This window comes from Gorilla gorilla, chromosome 16 (assembly GCF_029281585.2).
Source record: "Gorilla gorilla gorilla isolate KB3781 chromosome 16, NHGRI_mGorGor1-v2.1_pri, whole genome shotgun sequence".
NCBI classification, from domain to species: domain Eukaryota; kingdom Metazoa; phylum Chordata; class Mammalia; order Primates; family Hominidae; genus Gorilla; species Gorilla gorilla.
Window position 1 is genome coordinate 83,998,210 of NC_073240.2, and position 22,846 is coordinate 84,021,055.

Genomic DNA, 22,846 nt, shown 5'->3' on the forward strand with positions numbered 1-22,846 from the left:
AGCTTGGCTCACTGCAACCTCCATCTCCTGGGTTCAAGTGATTCTCCTGCCTCAGCCTCCCAAACAGCTGGGATTACAGGCACCCGCAACCACGCCTGGCTAGTTTTTGTATTTTTAGTAGAGACAGGGTTTCTTCATGTTGGCCAGGCTGGCCTCGAACTCCTGACCTCAGGCAATCCACCCACCTCGGCCTCCCAAAGTGATGGCATTACAGGCGTGAGCCACCACACCCGGCCCAAAAGCTTTGTGTTTTTAAAGATATTAGACATGTTTCTTGTTTTTAAAAGAAATCTTAACAATAATGTAGGAGAATAAGACAAACATTTTTCCAAAAAAGAGAAATTGTTGTGATTATTTTGTCTTATTGGAATGCTGGATACTATAGTCGGCTTCATTAATCACCAAGCATGCTATGGATTTTCCATTTTTATAGGATCTATATCTCAGTTAAGGTAATACTGGTAATTCTTGTACTCCATTTGAAGATGAAAAATATAGGCCAAAATCACAGACTTTGCACAGAAGCTGCATAATGAAGACAGCTCTGGAGGAACACATAGATACACACACACAGACACACATATATATAAAGTATATACACATATATTTTTTAAAGTTTATTTTTTACAGTTTTAAAAGTTTTAAAGCAAAACCCAGCCCTTCCCCTCTCCCAGAGTGGGCGGCCCCTCCCCTTTCTCTGAGTGGGCGGGGACAGCGGTTGCATGGGCAGCTTTCCTTATGATGCCACAGAGGGACTCTGGACATGCTGCTGCCTGGCCACGCCTCCTTTCCCTTTCATCTTTCTCACTGACCAATGGGCTTGGAGCATTAAGGCCACGCCCCTATTCTGCGTTCCACTGGTGCCCTGGTTACGCCACCTGTGGCTCAGTTGCACAGCCGCCTGGTAGGTGACTGGAGGCACTGAGCAGTGCTCACTGGTATTTCGCTGATGTGGCCCCAACCCCGCCTCCCTCCCCACCCCGCGATGTCAGAAAAAACACAACAGGGGAAATTGGCCGCAGCCAAGAAAAAGGTAAAACACACCAGGTCATGGCCCCCAACCCAGCCACAGATCCCCTCCGATGACAAGACCGGTGCCAGAGTCCATACCACTCCTGAGGCATACCAGATGGGGCCCCCCAACCCCAGCCCCTCTGGGCTCCCCCAACCAAAGCCTAGTCAGTCAGCCCCACCCCTTCAGCAAGCAGCCCAGTCCCTGCCCTTGCCAATCACCCCAGGGTGACTTTGGGCAGGTGACTCCTGGGGCTCCCTGCTCCATAATCAGCCCTCACCTCCTGCCACCCCAAGCCCAACCTCCCTGGGCTCTTTGGGCTTGCGTCTCCCAGGACCTGGGTCCCCCAGCCCCAGGCCCTGCCCTCACCAGTCATCCCTGGGTGGCTTTGGGCTGGTGACTCCCGGGGCTCCCTACTGCAGACTCTGCCCTCCCCTCCTGCTGCCCCAAGCTCGACCTCCCTAGGCTTCTTGGGCTGGCGTCTCTGAGGACCTGGGTCGAAACCGTGTGTTTCCCTCCCCCATCGTGGAGCAGCGACTCGGGCATCGCGCTGATGTGGTCCCCTCCCCTGGGAGGAGTGGCATGCAATGATGTCACAGTGCCCCTAGGAACTGTCATTACTGCTGCAAGACCGGCCTTTGATCTTACAACCCAGTCCCCTAAGTTTTCTCACCCCATTTCTGGTTCCTCTGGTTGCAGCACAAATTTCCAGCTGGAAGGGGAGTGGAGACTATGGGACCTAGGAGCAAGAGGTTTCAGGCTGCCTTACTCCCTTAACATAGACATTGACAGTGGGAAAAGCCTACACTTCCCCTGTGAGCTCAAAATGTTCACAGTATCTCTGGGTGGCAATGGGAGAATGGGTTTGGTTTGGTTTTTTCCCAGGCTTCTACTTTCCAGAGAGACTTTAACATTTTTTTCTGAGTTCTCCATGGTTCTGGGACCAGACTGCCCTTCAGTCAGTGGCCTCTGAAGTGAGATTTGCTCATCTTCTGTGGAATAGATCTTGGGAAACTGAACTTGACAGCTTGAATCTTCCTCATATCGTCTCAACCTGGGGTACTTTGAGTGCCACAGGATAAATGTGGGACATCTTTCTGAAGCATCATTTTCCCTTGATTCTCTTGAGAAAATGCATTAATGTACTTAGGGATGACAGACACAGAGGTTTCCAAGCGTATACCAGACTTCGCTCTGAAATGAGGCTTGGGTTGTCCTCTTTCTGATAAATTCCCAGATTTAATAGAAAAGCTGCCTTCTGCCATGAGGACACATTGATATGAAAGTGTGAGAGGTACTGGTGCGCTTCTTCACACTAGCAGACCTGTGAGGATGTATGACTCTAAGCCACACGGCCTACAGTTCCTGCCTGCTTAATGTTTACTTTTCTACCTCTGCCCTTGGTTTTGGTCCCTGGCAGCTGCTGATTCATGGCAAAACCCCAGAGCTTGGAGTCAGAGGACTGAGTTTAAGTTCCAGTATTGCCTTTTCTGATCTTTCTTTTTTTTTTTCTATCCATGATATCAATCCCTCTCAGTCACTAAGTGATTGTGACAACACCTTGTACAGTTGTTGGTGGCATTACATCAGATGGTATATAAGAGTATTTTGTCAAAACTGTAAAGGAGGATGTGGCTGTAGGGGCTGATCATTCTCATGAGTGTTACTGCTCTTCTTTCCCACAGTTAAAAGCATATTGGCAGAGGAAGAGCCCTGGCATTCCAGCAGGAGCTAACAGGAAAAAGAAAATCAATGGCAGTAGCCCTGACACAGCCACTTCTGGTGGTTACCACTCACCTGGGGATGTGAGTCTCGGCGGGCCAGGGTCCTGGGGACAGGGGGCCCAAGGGGCAGTAGAGGGTAATTGTTAAGATTGTAGATGGACTGTTGGGTACTGGTTAAGAATTCTGGATTTGAATCCTGCCTCTCCATCTGCTAAGGATTGATTTGGGATTGATTAGCATATGATTTAGGGCAAATTGCTTGAGGTCTTTGGGCCTCTCTTTTCACATCTGTATAATAGAGGTGGTATTTTTTGACTTCCATTTGTGAAGTTTAAATGAGATTCGTTATTGTTGCTTTTATGTGAATCCTTAGTACATGGCCTGCTGCAAACACCCAGGACACCGAGGAAATGGTCGTTGCTGTTTGATTTTCCTCATCCCCAGTCTCAAGGGGAAGCCAGGCCAATGAGAAGAGCCACTTGCCATCAGGCTGTCCCTTTAGGAGTCACTGAAAGGGCCCCAGGGTGGGATGGTGGGGAGATAAGAACCACGAGAGAAGTTGGCACAAAGGAGTTATGGGAAAAAGGGTCCAAGATAGGCAGAAAAGAAGCTTTTGCCAGTTGATGGGGGAAGAAAGGAAGTCAGAGGGCTTAGACAGTGAGGGGGGACAGAACATCTCCATGTGCACTCTCATCTCCTGCAGTCAGCAACAGGTATCTACGGGGAGGGCCGTGCATCCTCTGCTACCCTGGAGGATCTCGGCCCAGGGCCGAGGTGCAGTGACCCTGCAGGCCAGCCCTCCAACCTCCTCCCGCAGCAGGGGCTTGTTGCCCCTCTGCCAGCTGAGGCAGCCCACACACCCCCACCAGCCCTAATGATTATTCTCTCTACCCCTCCCCACAATCTTCCTCCAACTCCTTCTCTCTGCATGCACCTCAGAGCCAGTACCAAGAACTAGCAGTGGCCCCGGATTCAAGCTCCGCAATAATCAGTCAACTCAGTGAAAACGTCAATTCACTGGTAAGAGTCCAGTGGGGTCCCCTGATTACAGCTGGTCAATCCTGGACTCCAGTTTCCTCTTGGGGCCCTGAAGAAAGGGGCTAGGGGCCCCTGATGCCAAGGGCGAATGGGGAGCTGGGCACCCAGGTCTCACCTGGAGGGACCCCAGAGCACAGAACATGCAGCATGGCTCTTCTGCACTGCCCTCTTTGCTGACTCTCTCTTCTCCAGACACCCCTGCTCTAGTCCTTGCCACACATGCCCTGGGGTTGTCACCTCTCCGGGAAGCACTAGCCTGACTGGTTGTCAGGGGTCCATATTTCTGCCCTGCCTCAGTCCCTAATTTGCTTTTTGAGTCTGGACAAGCCATCTCTCCTCTTTATGCTCGTGTTTCTGGAGGAGGTAGAGAGTATCAAAGGTCTCAGTTAGCTCTGAAAGTCAGAGATTTAAAGGCCCCTAGAATGGAAACCTCAGGGCCAAGGGCTCCTGTCTGTCCTTTGCTGTTTTATATCTCTGCTATGAAGAACTGTACCTGGCCTGTACATGCTCAGTAAATGTTTGTTGAATGAATGCACGTTTCTAAATCACAAACTGGCAGAAGGGGGGTGGGCCTTTCTCAAACTCTGTCTCTAGAGGTTCATCAGCCCCTCCCTCCAGGGCCCTTTTCCCCCTTTGCTTTGGGCAGGTTCGCACATCTAAGGAGGAGAAGAAGCATGAGATACATCGGGTACAGAAGCTTGGGAGGAGCTTGTTCAAATTCAAAAACCAGACGGGTAAGATGGGGCTGGCATGACCTGGCAGCAGGACTGGCATTAGAGGGCTGTGGGGGTGACTTAGAATGCCCCAGGGAGGTGGGTGGATGGAAGGGCTTTGAGGCAGAGGGAAAGAGGTCTGTGCCAGGGGAGGACAAGTCTTGTCATCTCCATGAGCCTCAGTGTCCCCATCAGTAAAGAGGGAGGAGTGCCCATTGTCAGCCACCCACAGTGCTCTCTATCTGAAAGTGACTTGGAAGGTTGGCTGCCATCCGGGTGTGAGGAGTCATTAGCAGTGAGGCCAAGTTTGGGAAGCCTGAGAGGAGGAGCTGTGCACCAAAGGGAGGAATTTTTTTTTTTTTTTTTTGAGAATCCAGAGGCCCTTATTCTCTGCTTCCTTTCTCAGCTGAACCCCTGGCCCCAGAGCCCCCAGCAGGGCCATCTAAGGTGGAGCAGCTACAAGATGAGACCAACCACCTAAGGAAGGAGCTAGAGAGTGTGGGAAGACAGCTCCAGGCTGAGGTGGAAAACAATCAGATGTTGAGTCTCCTGAACAGGAGACAGGAGGAGAGGCTATGTGAACAGGAGGAGAGGCTACATGAACAGGAGGAGACGCTACGTGAACAGGAGGAGACGCTACGTGAACAGGAGGAGACGCTACGTGAACAGGAGGGGAGGCTACGTGAACAGGAGGAGAGGCTACGTGAACAGGAGGAGACGCTACGTGAACAGGAGGAGAGGCTACGTGAACAGGAGGAGACGCTACGTGAACAGGAGGAGAGGCTACGTGAACAGGAGGAGACGCTACGTGAACAGGAGGAGACGCTACGTGAACAGGAGGAGAGGCTATTTGAACAGGAGGAGAGGCTATGTGAACAGGAGGAGAGGCTGTGTGAACAGGAGGACAGGCTATGTGAACAGGAGGAGAGGCTACGTCAACAGGAGGAGAGGCTGTGTGAACAGGAGGAGAGGCCACGTGAACAGGAGGAGAGGCTACGTGAACAGGAGGAGACGCTACGTGAACAGGAGAGGCTACGTGAACAGGAGGAGACGCTACGTGAACAGGAGGAGAGGCTACGTGAACAGGAGGAGACGCTACGTGAACAGGAGGAGACGCTACGTGAACAGGAGGAGACGCTACGTGAACAGGAGGAGAGGCTATTTGAACAGGAGGAGAGGCTATTTGAACAGGAGGAGAGGCTACGTGAACAGGAGGAGAGGCTACGTGAACAGGAGGAGACGCTACGTGAACAGGAGGAGAGGCTACGTGAACAGGAGGAGACGCTACGTGAACAGGAGGAGAGGCTACGTGAACAGGAGGAGAGGCTATTTGAACAGGAGGAGAGGCTACGTGAACAGGAGGAGAGGCTACGTGAACAGGAGGAGACGCTACGTGAACAGGAGGAGAGGCTATTTGAACAGGAGGAGAGGCCACGTGAACAGGAGGAGAGGCCACGTGAACAGGAGGAGAGGCCACGTGAACAGGAGGAGAGGCCACGTGAACAGGAGGAGAGGCCACGTGAACAGGAGGAGAGGCCACGTGAACAGGAGGAGAGGCCACGTGAACAGGAGGAGACGCTACGTGAACAGGAGGAGACGCTACGTGAACAGGAGGAGAGGCTACGTGAACAGGAGGAGACGCTACGTGAACAGGAGGAGACGCTACGTGAACAGGAGGAGACGCTACGTGAACAGGAGGAGACGCTACGTGAACAGGAGGAGAGGCTACGTGAACAGGAGGAGAGGCTACGTGAACAGGAGGAGACGCTACGTGAACAGGAGGAGAGGCTATTTGAACAGGAGGAGAGGCTACGTGAACAGGAGGAGACGCTACGTGAACAGGAGGAGAGGCCACGTGAACAGGAGGAGAGGCTACGTGAACAGGAGGAGACGCTACGTGAACAGGAGGAGAGGCTACGTGAACAGGAGGAGAGGCTACGTGAACAGGAGGAGACGCTACGTGAACAGGAGGAGACGCTACGTGAACAGGAGGAGACGCTACGTGAACAGGAGGAGAGGCTACGTGAACAGGAGGAGAGGCTACGTGAACAGGAGGAGAGGCTACGTGAACAGGAGGAGACGCTACGTGAACAGGAGGAGACGCTACGTGAACAGGAGGAGACGCTACGTGAACAGGAGGAGAGGCCACGTGAACAGGAGGAGAGGCCACGTGAACAGGAGGAGAGGCTGTGTGAAGAGGAGAAGCTGCCAGGGCAGGAGAGGCTGCTGGAAGAGGTGGAGAAGCTGTTAGAACAGGAGAGGCGGCAGGAGGAGCAGGAGAGGCTGCTGGACGAGGTGGAGGAGCTCCTGGAGCAGGAGAGGCTTCGGCAACAGGATGACAGGCTGTGGCAGCAGGAGACTCTGCGGGAGCTGGAGAGGCTGCGGGAGCTGGAGAGGATGCTGGAGCCGGGGTGGGAAGCCCTCTACGAGCAGCGGGCCGAGCCACGCAGCGGCTTCGAGGAGCTGGTGCGTTGCCCCACCTGGGGAGGCTGCCCTCTTCCCTAGCCCTCAAGACCTTTGTTTCCCCACCTGTAAAATGGGGCATTGTAGCCTTCACATGAAATGGTACTTCTAAAGGCATCTGTGAGCCAGAGCCCTGCTCTGATGGCTGTGGGAGGGGATATTTTTCTAACCTGCCTCCACCCTTCCCGGTGCCATGGGAGGCAGACACTAAGTTCTGGGGTCTCCAGTTTTAGTGGGTGGCCACTGATTGCTTCTCTCTGTCCAGAACAACGAGAACAAGAGCACACTGCAGGTGGAGCAGAAAGCAAAGGAGCTGAAGAAATCAGGTGAGCTGAAAGAGACTGTAACCTCCGACCCATCCAAGAAGATCTGGGAGGCGGGCACCAGCCTCTGGGGAGGGGAGGTGCCAGGCCACAGGCAGCTGCAGCCTGGGGACAGGTGACCCCAGCACCCTCCAGGGCAGTCCTATGACTGTTTCTTGCTTCCTGCCCTCTGACTTTTAGAGGTGGGTAGCCCTGGGCTCCTCCCAGGTCTGGACATCATCATCCCAGCTAGAGGCATGGAGCCCCCCAATCACAGAGGAACAGACAGTGGTATAAGAGGCTCCTTATGTCAGGTGTGGTGGCTCGCGCCTGCAATCCCAGCACTTTGGGAGTCTGAGGCAGGACAATCACTTGAGGTCAGGAGTTTGAGACCAACATGGCCAACATGGTGAAAGCTCATCTCTACTAAAATTAAAAATAATAATAATAATTAGCTGGGCCTGGTGGTGCATGCCTGTAATCCCAGCTACTCAGGAGGCTGAGACATGAGAATCACTTGAGCCCGGGAGGTGAAGGTTGCAGTGAGCTGAGATTGCACCACTGCACTGCAGCCTGGGACACAGAGTGACACTCTCTCAAAACAAAACAAAACAGAAAAACAAAAAAGACTCCTTAGATTCAAACTGGATTCCGGCCTTGGTTCCACTGGTCATAATTCAACTACTTTGCATCTCTAAGTCTCTGTTTCTTTAACTTCAAAAGGAAGTTAGCCTTTTCCTTGCAGAGGTGCTGAGGATTAAATGAGATAATACGTGGAAACATTAGGCATGTAGCACACTTAGCAGATGGTGGTTGGCTCCGCCTGCTTTTCCACCAGTCTGTGGCCTGCAGTTTAAATGCTGGGAAAAAGGACGTGAGATTTGATGCTAGGGAAGGAGGCATGGGGTTCTAGGCAAGGGAGGCAGTCTCTTAGGCCTGGAGCAAGGGGCCAGGGGCCTGGGCAGGCCACAGAGCCCCACAGTGCCCTCGCTACCCTATTAATGGGCCAGGAATCTGGAAGCCAGCCACCACATGTCCTCATGCCCAGGGTCTTCCGGCAGGTGGAGCTGAAGAGCCAAGAGGCTCCGAGTCTGCAGCAGCAGCCAGACCAGTACCTGAGCCCCAGTCCCACAGGAGCTTGGGTGTGCGGACAAGCAGGGTGGTGAGTAGAGCCCTCAGGCGGGGTGGGCAGGCAGGACCAGGGGAGGCTCGCACTGTGCTCAGATTCCCACCCCCCTCTCTCTCTCTGAAGATCTTAGTGAGCTGAGCCTCACTGATAGCATGGGGGCTGCACCGGGAGAGGACAGGGAGGGTTCTCCCCCATGACAACCCCACTGCACAGCAGATCCAGCAGCTGCTTCCTCTAATGCAGGACTCCCCAGGAGCACCCAGGCTTGGGTGGAGAAGCTGTTGGTACAGGAGAGGCAGCAGGAGGAGCAGGAGAGGCTGCATGCCATTCTTTTCAGGCTGCCGAGAACAGGGAGATAAACATCACCATCATCTAAGAGCTGCTCAAGAAATTTAAAAAAACAAACAAAACGTTTAAGGGGTTAATATCCTACACAATTCATTTACTTCATTTGAATGTTAGAGCCACTTATGTTTATTTGTGTTTCTAATTTATAGTTTAAATGTATTTGTAAAAAGTTAAATGAGAGTGGGTCTTTCATGTTCACTCTGGCATCTTTTAGCATTTTTTTAATTTGATAATTATAGGACGTTAGCATGCATATCGAGTTTGCCCTTATGTGGTGGGAGTTCAAACACACAAAGACCCACTATATGCACACAACTGTTCTTGCTGGTTTGGGATAGGCTGCCATGCTTCTTTAATGTTAGTACAGCATGTATATTCATTACGGAATTCAGATAAAATTTCCTTATGTTCTGCTGTTATGTTTGATCGAATCCTAATCACAGTGAGCTCTTCATTAGCTCAACATGTGGTTTGCCCTCAAGTGTGCGGTCTATTACTTTGTAATATGCCTCTGTGAGTACTGACATTTACAGTTGTTATAGGCGGAGAACTGGAAACAGCCTTTCCCCCTTTTTCTGTGTATTGGGGATGGGAGTAATAACATTTTGGGGAGCTTTTTAAATCTCCCAGAAGAGGAAAGTGGCCTGCTCTGGCAGGTGTGTGCAGGATAGAATATGTTTCATTTGTTCCGGTGCCAAGAATGAGCGCTGTACTACGGTAGTTCCCCTAGGATTTGCATGTGCTCTGGGCTCATGAAGATATTGCATCATGAGCTGTGGCAGTTGTCCTCTTTTTTGATGACCTAAAAGGGGATTATTTCTGAGGAATGAAAGGCTCCCATCATGACTGTGGATGTGGAAAACCTTTTCTAGCTGAGAGCATTTATATCTACAATACATTTTAAAGTCAGAGTTCGTGTTCCCTGTTTTAATCACATGACTACATGTCCCAGTACACAAAAGGGCACTGGTTGGCATTCTCCTTAATGTATTTAGTAAAGATCAGAAGAAATCCTTTAAGAGTTTAAATGTCCCTGGAACAGGCATATACAGGCTCTAGTCAAGAATGAATTCGAGTGAAGGAAAGCTGTGTGACACCTGGCATTCCTCTGTGTTCATGGAGCTTATTTGAGGCTAGAAGATGGATTTTACCGTCTAGACCTCTCTGGCTAATACCTAGTCTTCAACCATCTGACATAGGAATTCTTTTTCTTGAATGGAAAAGACTTTAAAAATAATAACAAACATTATTATAAACTAATATATGTGAGAGTACTTAGTTGAAACAAAAAGGAGTTTTAGTAGACAGTATTATACTACATTTGAAAATCAAGGAGCAGTTTATGCAACTTAAAATGTTTACAAACTGCAGCGCAATCTACTGTTTGTGACTGTCAAAGTGTCATGAGGGAAGTGTCTATACAATCACAGAGTTATATTTCCTCACAAAGTTCTTTACGAAGAGTGAAATATATGTTTTTATACCTTTTGGTTTCAGTTAGAGGCATATTTTGTATAATATTTATGTTAATGTGCATGATCAATGAATTATTTCAGTCATATGTTGCCTATATCATAACTGGATGATGCTTGGGGAAGAATCAACAGCTAAAACTTCATGAAGTTCTAATGTCTGTGTTCCAAAATACATCATATCATTAGGATGCAGGGAGAGATGTGTGTGCACTCCCTGGGGTGGGCATTTCTAGTTACTAGACCATCTCCATTTTTAGCACTGGGCATCCTCATGATACTTTTATAAATATGACATTAATAGGAGATCAATAATACGATTTTACAGATTGAATAAGAGAATTGTCTGCATTCACTTAAAGATTGCAAATATTGAGCCCTTGTGACTTCAACTGACTCTTCCAAATTGTATGAATTTATCAATGTATTAGATAAACTCAGTTTCAGAATGATAAAGAAAAACTGTTAGACCAAATAATGTGGCTAATTAACAGTGGTTTGATTTCTAGCCTGAGGGTTTAAAATGGACTAAAGGTCCTGTTCTTGCCTTTTCTGAACTTGCCGCTTTTGCATTCTTTGAGTTCAGTTTAAAGACAGTTACTTTAAGTCCATTTTTAAGCTCCATAGAGAACACAGCCAGCAGAGGACACATTCTCTGTCATTCAGAAATGGGTTTCTCAGCCGAGGGACAGCAGGACTGGTAGAGACTGTCAGGCCACACGGCTGCCTGCACAGTGCCGCCATGCTTGGCCAGAAGGGCGGGAGGGATGGCGGGGGCTGGCTGTCCACAGGCCGCGCATGTCCCGGAAGCTCACTGGAGGTGGTGCACTTTGGAGGGGCGATGTCAGGAGACAGCTTCCTCTTGCTGGGCTACAAGACTCCACAGGCACAGCACAGGGACTGATTCCCAGTTCTAGAGGTGAGGCAGTCGACCACATGTATATATGTATATATATATATGTGTGTGTGTGTGTGTGTGTGTGTGTGTGTGTTTGTGTATGTGTATATATATGAGAATTTATAGCTATTTATAGAACAGGGCAGAGGCATACCACAGAGGGGGCACAAGTTTTCAGCAATGGTCAAACCTGGACGTGTCAGCTCACCGCTACAACAGACTTAAGTCACAGATGAAGGGGGCTGGCTTTGGGGCTGGGGGAGCCACTGTCAAGTCACAGGACACCCGCCCAGGCAGGCTTGGAAAGGGAGGTCTCTGAGAAGAGGAGGGATGTGTTTAGAGGTCGAAGGGGGGCCTGGGGCTCTCAGGATGGGATGGACTTGCCTGACCCGATCAGCTGGCAGTTGGAGAGAAAGCAGAGAGAAAACGGGTTAGAGAAAAGCCAGAGCTGGTGAGGCAAGTGCAGAGTATGGGTGCGCTGCAGCAGCTGTGGAGGGCCAGGGAGGGGAGGGCGTAGGTGTGGGCATGGCAAGGTTCCTGGAAAAGAGGGCCTGGAAGGAAAAGGGGAGGACGATGGAGGGAGAAGCCGGAGCTTCATAGGTAGTGCCTGGGGGCTGCGGCGGCCCTCCCCAGCTCACACACGCTGGCCTCTTTCATGGCACCCAGGCAGTCCACCCATAGTTCAGATGAATGCTCAGCCCCCTCGGGCTTCTCTCTTCTCTGGTCACCCTGTCTTCCAACTCACGGCCCAGGGCCACCTCTTGCTTGGGGAGCCCCACCCAACAGCCACCAGGCCTGACAGAAAGGGAACACTGCTTGAACCAAAAATGGTGAAGCTATAAGGGATGGATGATTGGAGTGAGTGCCAGAGGCCCCTCTGGGTGCTCTGAAATCCCAGGGTCCTCTGAAGGGACCCTGGGGAAGGCAGGGAGGGCAGGTAGCCGGATGCCACTGGCCATAGACTTATAAGTCTAAGAGGGGAGCCTCAACTGGTTGGCGGGGGTGGGGCTGCAGGTTGCATAGGTGAGGCTGGGCCCTTCCTGCTGGGAAAAGCAGAAGAGGGAGAGTCCATGGCAGGAGAGGCAGGTGGGCTCGCTAGGCGGAGCTCAGCTGGGCCAGCAGGCACTGTGGTCCCCTTGGCTGAATAGCACAGGCGACCCCTAGGAGCAACAGGCCAAGGTGTGTGAGCCTGCTGGTCGGCGATAGTGCTTCAGCGGGGGCCAGGGACCCTGCCTTCGGTCACACACTAGCAGCTATGGTGGTACCTGGGAGGGAGGGAAGGGGGCTGTGTGTCCCCGCCTGGCCTGTGGAGTGTGGAGTGTGTTGTGGGATGACCGTGTGTATGGGACTCTCACCTAGATACCACTGGATTGCCGACAGATAGATGAGGTGGGACCCTGACTATCACCCCTGCTTTGCAGTGGATTTGGCTCTCAGCACTCCCAGGCTGGGAGCTGGATACCTGCCCTGGCAGCATGACTCAGACTGCACGACAGGTACGGCATGCCCAGGATGATGTTCCTAGGGACTGGTTCAGTGTGTGGGTCAGGAGCAAGTCGACAGGCCCTGCTCCTTACCCCTTGGAAGGGACTGCCACCAGGGGCAGTTCTGACTAAGGCCTGGGAACCCATGACTCAGAGCGTGGGTCCCCAGGTCTTGCTGGGCCAGCCTGGCTGCTGCAGACAGACAGGAAGCACGCCTGACGCTCCTCCACCCTCGGTCAGCACAGCGGGGCTGGGACTCACGCTAGCCTTCCCAGCAACTTGCTTTCCTGCGTGAACTCTGGCAGGCTGCCCTCTCTGTGCAAAGCCATAGCTGGGGCCTGCTCGGGGCCCTCTCCCTCTTTCACCTGCTCAGGGTGGCCTGGAACTTGGAGGTGGGCAGTCGGCGCCTAGGATGGGCCTGTGTCACTAGGGCATGTGTCCTTGGGCCAGTTACTTCCTCTTAGAGCCTTGGGCTCCTCCTCTGAGAATGGGGCGTGTTGGTGTGAAATGAGGTGAGCATGTTGAGTTGAGGAGCAGCAGGACAGGCACCTGCAGGCAGCCCCCCTGGCCACGTTCCCCTCCCTCCCTTCCAAGTCCTGGGACAGACGCTCATCACCAAGGGGTTCAGCCTCTGATGCTCTTTCTTGGTCTCAGTCCCTAAGGAGTAATTTCTTTTCTTTTTTCTTTTCTTTTCTTTGAGATGCAGTCTCCTCCCTCTGTCGCCTAGGCTGGAGTGCAAAGGCGTGATCTCAGTTCACTGCAACCTCTGCCTCCCAGGTTCAAGCGATTCTTCTTCCTCAGCCTCCCAAGTAGCTGGGATTACAGGTGCCCACCACTGCACCCGGCTAATTTTTGTATTTTTAGTAGAGATGGGGTTTCGCCACATTGGCCAGGCTGGTTTCAAACTCCTGACCTTAGGTGATCCGCCCACCTCAGCCTCCCAAAGTGCTGGGATTACAGGTGTGAGCCACCGCGCCCAGCCAGGAGTGATTTTCACTGGTGTTCTCTCCATCCCCAGCATACACCCAGCCCTGAGCGGCCGCGGCTGCCACATGCAGGCTCCAGGGCTACACTTGCTTTTCGTCCAGGGATGTCATACCCTGGAGAGTAGAATGTGAAAGGTGACCCCTGTAGGCTGCAGGGTGGCCTTAGTGTCCCACACCTGTAGAAGGGGCGTAACACCTTCCAGGGGGAGGGCTGAGGAGGAAATTGTCAACGGCTGAGTCTAAGGCTCACAGCCAGAGGCCAGGGTCGGATCCAGGGCTGGGCCTGGGCCTGGGAGGACAGTGTCCGCCCCTTCTCCAGCCTCCCGCCCCTGGTCAGGACAGGACCCTCTTCAAAGCACCTTCATGCCCATCTGTTCCCTGCTGTGGGCACTACTGTCTGGCTCCATGGGACTAGATTTTATGGGAGGGGAAGGGGCTGTGGGTAGGCAGGTGCCAGGTGCTGGACCATAGATCAGCATGGTAGGAACCTGTTGCTTGGGCTGGTGGTGGGAAAGGGGCCACCCCCAAGGCAGTGGCAATTAGCCCAGCCCTATCTCTGGGCACAGAGATGAAGGGACACGTGGGGACACAGTAGGGCAAAATTGGCCAGCCTGCTCTTCCCCTCTCTGCCCGCTTTTTGCAGAAGAGTCAACAGATAGAACGGACAGAGCCAGGGAGGTGCCCATGGGGGCCCCAGTCCCCACCACTCCAGGGGGCAGTCCCTGCAAGTGACAAGGTGGGCTCAATCCCTGTGGAACAGGTCTCTGAGGACCACAGAGTGGGGCCCCAGGGAAGGCTGGGAGCCTGAGCTGAAGGCAGGCAGCAAGTAAGGGCCAAGCTGTGCCCCTGCCCAGAAGACCTTCCTGCCCCCAGAACCCCACCCTCTGCAGACAGGCCTCCCTGGGCAGCAGTCCCCCGGCTTCTGAGGCCTTCCGTGCCTCACCAGATGCCATGCTCTCAGGGACTTGTTTGCTACGCTGCCCCCTGCAGATCTGCCCCAGAGGAGCAGGTGAAAAGCCGCGCCTGCCGAGGTGTTGCAGCGGTGGAGTTTTGGGCAGAGGGGTCGGGGGAAGAGTTTCTCACTTTTAAGATTCCCCAAATCCAAGACGAAGTCACACTGTGCTTTAGAATGGTAGATGCTCATTTATGTAAAATCATAATAAATGTTACACAAACTGTTAGAAGAAAAAAATACCTTTTTCGAGGGGGAGGAGCTCCCCAGCCTGCCGCTGGGTAGTGAGAGGGGGTTAGCACCATTAGGGCGTAGGGGGCGGGAGCTCCGCCACAGCCCGTGGTGGGCACTGAGGTCTGTCGGTCGGTCTGTGCATCCTGGCACCGTCAGTGGCGCGTGACCCGCTGATGGCCTCGGGAGGGGGCGCCGTGGCTGGGTGGAGAGCACGAGCGGCAGCACTGGGTGCGGACGGTGGGCAGCTGGCAGCGGCCCAGTAGGCGCAGTGTCTCCCAGAACCCGAAGGACAGGCGGTCCCGCTCACAGCCTGGAGTGGGGGGGCAGAGAGGCATCAGAACCAGTGGTTTGGGGTACCCAGAACCTGGCTCCCCACCCCAACCACCTTAAGGAGGCTCCAGCAGCTCACCACCAAGCAGAGAGCCCCGGTTTTTGGAGCGGCTCCCAAACCGGAGTTGCAGGTCTCCAACTGTTGGTGTCTCTGTCCCACCTACTCACGGCCAACCCCAGGACTCGAGAACGGGCGCTGCTGGGCTGAGGTTTCTGGAGGAAAGGTCCTGAGACCCCACCCTGACCCCCTCACATGCCTGTTAAAGAGCCTGCCCAGGGCGACGCCCTGCCATCCCATCTCCATCCTTGCTCACCCCTGGTGTTCCCCGACAGATCCTGGCACAGAACTGCGGTCCCGGGGCCTCCTGCCAACCTGCAGCGGCCTCTGCCCCCGACTCCCGCCACCGCCCCCTGCCCCAGTGCATCTGTCCTGCCAGACCTCCGTGACCACCTCCAGCCACAGGGGCTGTACACAGCCTCGGGTTCTGACTCACAGGTCCCATCTCCCAGGCCAGCCTCCCACTTCCCAGGTGGGCCACGAAGCCTAGAGAGAGTGGGCCCTACAGGCTGTCAGCGGAAACCAGGGACTAAGCCCAGGCCCAGTGGGGAGGGAGGCCGGCTGCAGGCTGTGCTTGTCAGGGCTGAGGCTTGGCTGGGCCCTCCTGCCCCGTGGTTATCAGAGCCATTTTGGGAAGTGGCTTGTTTCCAGCCTCCTGGCCTTGCTCCTGATGCCACTGCCACTGCTGACAGCCCCCACCTGCCGCCTGGGCCTGCTTACTCCAGCAGACCTCCCTGGGGAGGAAGAGCGGGAGGACAGCAGCCAGCCCTGTGCCAGGGACATCCCTCAGGCCCGGCAGAGGGCACGAGGCAGCAGGCAGGCTCCTCCACCCCAGCTCCAGGCAGAGCTCCAAAGTGCACATCTGCAGGCCTGCATCCTGGTCGCCCGGGGTGACCTCAGACAAGCTGCTTCACCTCTTGGGCCTCGGTTCCCTCCTCTGTCAACCCCACCTCCACAGCAAACGGATGTGGCCATGCTGTGTCACTGCAGCGACCGCACACTCTGGAGTTTCCCGGCTTTCCCCCTGTCCCGCCAACTGTCCCACAGACCAGCAAAACATCCTGGGAATTCCAGGTCTCAAAGTCCAAGACACCTTCCCAGCTGCCCCTCCACTGTTCACTGGTGGCAGAAAACTCCTCACTTGGGACAGCTTCTAGTTCAGCCACCTAACCAGCCCCCATAGCCCACTCCCTGCAGCCCACTCATACCCGCCCCTGGGAGACCTTGCAAGCCCAGAGCCTCCTGGGCCATCTGTCCTTGGTTCTAGGCCCCCAGGGGCCTCAGTTCCTGTTCTCTGCCCCATCTGGTCCTCATCCCCTGGGATCATAACCACCCCACTCCCTGTGGCCAGCTCCAGCCATGAAGGCGAGAGATGTGATGCCAGCACCCAGCTCAGGCAGCACACAGGAGTGCTCTGAGATGCTGGCTGGGTGCGTGCTGAGGGCAGGCAGGACAGGGTGGGGGCACTGCCACTTGGCCTTGAGGTAATGGGGTTTGTGGCAGGAAGGCCACCCCTGCCAGAGGCAGGGTAGCAAGGCATGGCAGCGAGGCATGGCAGGGGCCACTCTGAGCCCAAATGAGGGCTGCCCAGGAGCCAGCGCAGGTAGAGAAGGCTGCATTGGACAAGGGGAGAAGGCAGACTGGGGAGATTGCAGGGGGCCCTGAATGCCAGCTTGAGGGCTGTGGCTGAGGACTCTGTCCTAGGGTCAGGGGGCAGACAGCCAATAGCACAGGGGCCACAGCTCTTCAGGCCACAGCTCCTGGATTCCTTAGACTGGCAGGGTCAGCCCCAGGCCCTCTCCCTGACCTTGCAATTGGGGATGACAGTGGCTTTGGGGGAGGGGAAAAAGCCGCCTTCCCTGAGCACCACCTGGATCCCCACGCAGTGCTGCGCCCTTCATGCCCAGACCTCACTTATGCAAGGATGGGGCTTGGCAGCCCCTTTATTCAGCACATGAAGGCCCTGAGAGGGAAATGGAGCCCAAGTCCACACAGCTGGTGAGGGGAGCCCAGGTGACACTCCAGGGCCACCCCATTTCCTGCCCTCAGCACTGCTGAGAGCAGCTGGGGCTGCAGGAAGTGTGTGAGTGTGTGTGTGTGTGTGTTGGAGGCGGGGGGGGTGGGATATCCAGAACCACCTCTAGCTCAGGCCCTTCCACCAGGACCCAGCTGGCCAGGAAACCCCCCACCACTGGGATTAGCAGGACCCTGGAAGGGAGGCCCTTCCTGTGGTTCCATTGTTCACTCTAGGCAGTCCTCTGGCCAGGGAATGGACAGGCCAGGGCTGGGGAGGGGACAGGGACTCACCCAGGGCCAGTTTTCACACAGCTTCAGGGACATCCCCGGTCTCACTGTGGGAAGACTGAGACCCAGAGGGGAAAGAGCTTACCCAGGTTCACACAGCAAATCAGGGGCCAAGGCCACTCCCTCTACTCACCGGAGGTCAGAAAGCTGCCTGCGGGATGTTGTGTAGCTGGGACTCCTCTTGACTGACTCCCAGCACAGCCCAGCCTCCAGCATGGGATCCTGTGGCATCAGGATTTTCAGTGGCTCCTGATCCCAGACTACAGATGGAGCCAGCCGGTGCCGTGGGTGCAATGGTTTGAAGACCCAATTTCCCCATCACCCTTCCCGCCCCACCTCACTTCAGCAGAGAGCTTGGGGTCGGGGGACTCACGGGGAGGCTCGACGGGCTCACAATCCTCGGTGCCACACAGCCGGGAGCTCACAAGGCCAGGCCTCGTGGCCACACTGGTCACTGTCTTCCTCGGGTAGCCCCGTCTGGGTGTTGACACACTTGACCAGTGTGTGACCACTGGATGCCACCACCACAGGGGCCTGAGCACTGGGGGGAGCAGGGGAGGAATGAGTGTCTCCAGGGCCAGCCCTAGCAGTGGGGGCAGGGACACCTCCTCTGGGAAGCCGTCCCTGCACCCTGTGCCTGACTGGCCTGCCCCTGCTCCCAGCCGCTCTCTCAGTGCCTCCCGGAGGACCTGTTCCCATTCCTAGAGCCCACTTGGTGCTGGAACCCCACTCTCACTTGTGGGATCGGCTGCTGCAGAAGGAAGGGGCATGAGAACCATGGGACAGCCCTTGGGGCGGCAGGGCAGTGAGCCCCTCACACGGGACATGCCTGAGAGGCCTGGGCAGGGGCCCCGGGATGGAGCCCTGATGCAGCAGTGAGCAGAGACGTGGGCGAGACACCGCTGTTCCCGAGGGACAGGGCAGAGGACGTGCTGCAGCCCATGGGCAGGAGGGGTGGAGACAATTTCACAGCCGGGGCCCCGCCCGCCAGGCTTTGCTGTTAACAGGTGCAGGTCTGAAAGCCCTAAACATGTGCTGAGTCTGTGCCAGTGTCGTGCTGTGCCCGGCCCTGTGCTTTGTTGCGTTCCTCCATTTAATCCTCCTGACCCTCCTCTCCCAAAGCGTCCCAATTTTACAGATGAGAAAACTGATCCAGCAAAGCAAAGCAACCTGCCCAGAGTCACTCAGCAGCCAGTCAGACAAAGACTCAAACGCTGGCCCAGCTGACTCCCGGACCCAGCTCAGGGCCCAAATCTGAGATTTCTGAAACCCTCAGTTCCAAACAGGCCCAGCAGAAGGTGTCCTGCCCATCCGAGGCCCCGCTTCTGCCCCCTTCTGCCGCTGGCCTTTGCTGGGCTCCCTGATCTCCCCAAGCTCATCATTCCTGCCTCAGACTTCACACCTGCTCTCCCCTCGATCCCTGTCCTTGGCATCACTGACTCCTCCCTCGGGTCTCAACCCCAGACCCCTCCTCGGAAGGCCTTCCCTGACATCACAGCACACGTGCCCTTTCCTTGTCTGTTTCTCCCTGTCAGGTGTGAGCACCAGCATGGCAGGGCTTCGTCCAGTGACTGCTGCATGTGCAGGGGCCACAGACAGCCTGGCTCACAGCACACACTCCACAGCTCCTTCACCCAACCCAGGACTGACCAGGTGCTACCAAGCACTTGCTCCCTGCTCCCCCCCGCAGCCTGGCTCACCTGGCCCCAGGGCCCCACCACCCACTGTGTGCAGGGGTGGGTGTTGCAGGGCCGGGTGGTGTTGGGTCTCAGTGCCTCCTCGCAGAGGTCTGGCTCTGGGCAGGTCACCAGACGCTGCTGCTCACCACCGCCACAGGCCTCGGAGCACTGGGTGGGCAGGGAAGGAGTCAGGGCACAGCCAGGGTCTGAGGGTGTCCCCTCCCCCCAACTCAACGCCCAGGCCTCACCTCCCTCCAGGAAGACATGTACCAGCTGAGGCAGGGCTGGGCCCCGCAGGGCCAGTGCACAGGCAGCTTGGCAGGTCCAGGCTGACAATGGAAGGGCCACAGTGGCCGGAGGTCCCATGTGTCCACGTGCTGCATGTCCCACACTGAGGAACCTCTGCCACAGCTGTGGGAGCACTGGGGACCGAGAGACTTGTGTGGACACATCCCCACGTGCAGGCCCACAGGCATGACCCCGTGAGGCGTGTGGCAGGAAAGGCATCAGACCCACGCCCCAGCCGGGGGCAAATCCCTGAAGAGCCCCAGCGAGAGGCCAAGGCTGGCAGGCCCCAGGCAAAAGGTGGCATGGCCAGGGGCTGCCATGGGCTGGGACAGACAGAGAAAGGGAGGAACAAGTCCAGATGGGGTCAAAGATACAGAGGAAAGGAGACAGGCCAAGCCAGACAAAGATGAGATGACTCCCAAGAGATTCGGAATCCGGTGCAATCAGGCACATAGACATGCAGCCTGGAGCCCTCCCCTTCCCTGCCGCTCTCGGAACACAGGCCGTGGGGAACCAGGGCTCCACCCCATGCCCTGGGGATGCCTGTCCTGGCTCCATCCTCATGCACCTTACTCCAGTTGCCTGAGTGCCAGGTGGCACAGGGCCACAGGTGGCAGCGGCGGGCAGGCTGGGGCTGGCCAGCGGGGTCGCAGTCCTCATCCCGGCTGGAGCTACAGCGCACTGGCCTCCAGAGGGCACCCAGGCCACAGGTGGTGGAGCACTACGGGGCACAGACCCGTGAAAGCCAGGCAGATCCCATCCTCGCCAGGCCTCCACAGCCAGGAAACTACCCACCTAGGCTAGCAAGACCTCAGCAAGACAGGGGCCCTCTTCTGGGCCTCAGTTTCCTTATTTGCAAAATAGGCTCCTCCACCCACCTCCCAGGAAGACCATGAGAATGAAAAGTCAAATCCCCCCAGCAACCAGCCGTCCCTGCTCACATGGGACAAAGGGCCTGTGTTCCAGTGTCATTGGTGCAGAGGTTCGGGGGAGGAGACCCTGTGGGCACCCCTGACCAGCCTCGTCGCTTCCCAGAGGCACCAGGGAAGGAAGGCTGGGTCCTGGTACCAGCAGCCAAATCGCTGGCTATCCCCGCGCAAAACAAGCCCTGTGGGCTTCAGCCTGCCCCTTCCCACCCCAAAATTAGGAATCTGAACAGAAGCTTGCTTCTCCTGCAGTGACCATCTGGGGACCCAGGGAGGGGGCACTAGCCAGCTTCTTTCATGCAGCTCAGACGTCTGCAGGTCACTGCCAAAGGAGGGTGGAGCCACTGAGGGCAGAGCCAGGTAGCAGTGGGCTGAGTCCAGCCTGGAGGAGCCAGGTAGCAGTGGGCTGAGTCCAGCCTGGAGGAGCCAGGCAGAGCCTCAGGGAAGCTGCTGCCTGCTGGGCAGGACTGGGCCTGGCGGCCACACAGGGACCCTCCCCACTGCACAGCTGTCTGAGCCAGCTCCATCCTGGGGCATGCTGTGCTGCCAGAGTGTGCCTGCCCCTGCCTTCCCTGAGGCCCCCTGTGCTGCCCAGGAATGGGCCCCAGGTCCCCTCATTCCCCTATTCCTGGGAACCCCCGCCCCAAGGAAGGCGAGACAGACGGCGCCTGTGTCCCACTCTGCTCATTTTCAGATGAGGAAACAGTCACCAAGGTCCTGCGCAAACTCCCTGCCCGCCCAGCCCACGCCACTTGCCTCGCTGCAGTTTCCCACTTGTCAGCTGGCATTCCTCACAACCAACGGGTCCGCGGGGGGCCCCGCTTCAGCCAGGCTGGGAGCCAGCGGCTGGGTCTCAGGGACTCTGTGGCTGTTGGCGGGGCTGTCCCAAGCTGGCATGGACAGCAGCCTAGAGCTCAGGGGCACCTCAGGGCTGAGGGACTCAGGCTGACCCTTGGGTCCTGGGTTCAGGGCAGGCTCAGGCGTGTGCCCGAGGCCAGTCAGGGTTGTGGGGAGGAAGGTCCCCCACGCTGCCACAGTCTGAAGGTCCCATAAGCCTGGTCCTGGGGTTGGGAAGGTGGGAGTCCCCGGCTCCAGGGGACTGTCCTTGCCCTTCATCTCTGGCAGAGGGGCTATGGGAGGAGGAGGGAGAGAAGCCACCCCAACAGTGGGCCACAGTTCACTATCCACAGGCCCCAGGCCACCCTCCAGAGCTGACTCCCAGGCTACTGTCCCTCCTGTCCACAGCTCCGCCACGTCAGGACTAGGAGAGGAGTGGGTGCTGCTGACCGGGTACAAAGTGGGCAGCGTGGGGCTGGGTTTCGGGGGCAGGTGGGGTGCTCCGCAGCCCTCGGGTTCCTCATCATTTGAAAACCTCATTGGTCCTGTCCTGCCATGGAGAGGGCAGCTGGCTCTGGCTGTCCTTGCCAACTGGGAAATCATTTTGGCTCTCAGGGGCGGCAGGCGTCTGCAGGCCATCAGTGGAAACCCTGGGCCAGGGCAGGCTGGGGAGCCCAAGATCTGGGGCCCCTATGGGGGTGTCTTCCTCAGGCAGGAAATTGATCAAAGGGTTCCCAGGGGTCTGCTCTGAGGGTGGGGGTGGGGAGCGGCCGGCCTGGCTAGGCCAAGGGCTCGGGGACCAAGGTCCCGTTGCCCCTTCCTCCTTGGCTGCAGGAGGCTCTGTGGCAGGCATGGGGCTACCCGTGGAGGGCGCAGCAGGACGGCTGTGTGGTGGGGGCGTCCGATCCCCTGTCCCCGCCAGCTCTAGATTGGGCTCCTCAGAGGGCCTGTAGGACAGATCCTCGTGGAAGCTGATGAAATTGTAGTCGTAGTAGAAGTCGTCCACAAACACGGGCCCCGGCAGGTCCAGCTCTGGAGCCTCCTCCTCAATGGCGTTGCCCATGGTGCCTGGCTTGGGTGATGAGGCGGGTGAAGGGCGTGGGGCCAGGTGGCGCGGGATGAAGTCAGCCTCGTTGAAGAGCTCGTGGCTGGAGGAGCCGCTGCCTGAGCCTTCAGGGCCCAATGTGTCCAGGGGCCACCGACAGGGTGGCAGAGAGCAGGTGACTTCGCTGGCTGGCTGCTGGGCCTCGTCACAGGGGACACCGGTGTCACTGATGCAGAGGACATTTCGGTGCTGAGTCCCTTCCTCATATGTCACTGAGCACTGCAGGGGAAGCCAGGGTGAGGGGCTTAGCCTGGGAGGCAGGCTGCCAGGGGACACTGGGGCAAGGCTGGGTAACCTGTCCACTGCCTGATGTCAGAGTGGCAGAGACCCCAGCCAGCCCTCTCTGGCCCTTCCCAGCTCAAGGCCATGACTGTGGCCATGCTTGCCAGGGGCTTCCTGAAATTTGCAAAAGGTGTAAGATTGTACTACTTTGGGTTTAGAAATTTTCTTTTCATAAAAGCATTTATAACAAAATTTGGTGAGCTTTTAAAGAATATTCTAAATATTTCTGATTTAATTTCTAGTGATAAATACCAATAGATATAACCTACATACACAAAAGCT

At 55.9% G+C, this 22,846-nt stretch overlaps 1 protein-coding gene and 1 pseudogene across 1 annotated transcript; one reads left to right on the forward strand and one right to left on the reverse strand.

The window, feature by feature from the left end:
• Window positions 1–854: 854 nt before the first annotated feature.
• On the forward strand, window positions 855–9,035 carry LOC101136605 (golgin subfamily A member 6-like protein 10). The gene is given in 9 exon segments (XM_055362795.2): window positions 855–1,033; window positions 2,698–2,817; window positions 3,676–3,756; window positions 4,421–4,508; window positions 4,894–6,953; window positions 7,216–7,276; window positions 8,314–8,368; window positions 8,370–8,414; window positions 8,625–9,035. Coding segments are annotated over 9 exon segments (2,727 nt in total). The 5' UTR covers window positions 855–949; the 3' UTR covers window positions 8,758–9,035.
• A 5,657-nt stretch (window positions 9,036–14,692) lies between these two features.
• On the reverse strand, window positions 14,693–21,956 carry LOC115930805 (A disintegrin and metalloproteinase with thrombospondin motifs 7-like; annotated as a pseudogene).
• Between the last annotated feature and the right edge of the window lie 890 nt (window positions 21,957–22,846).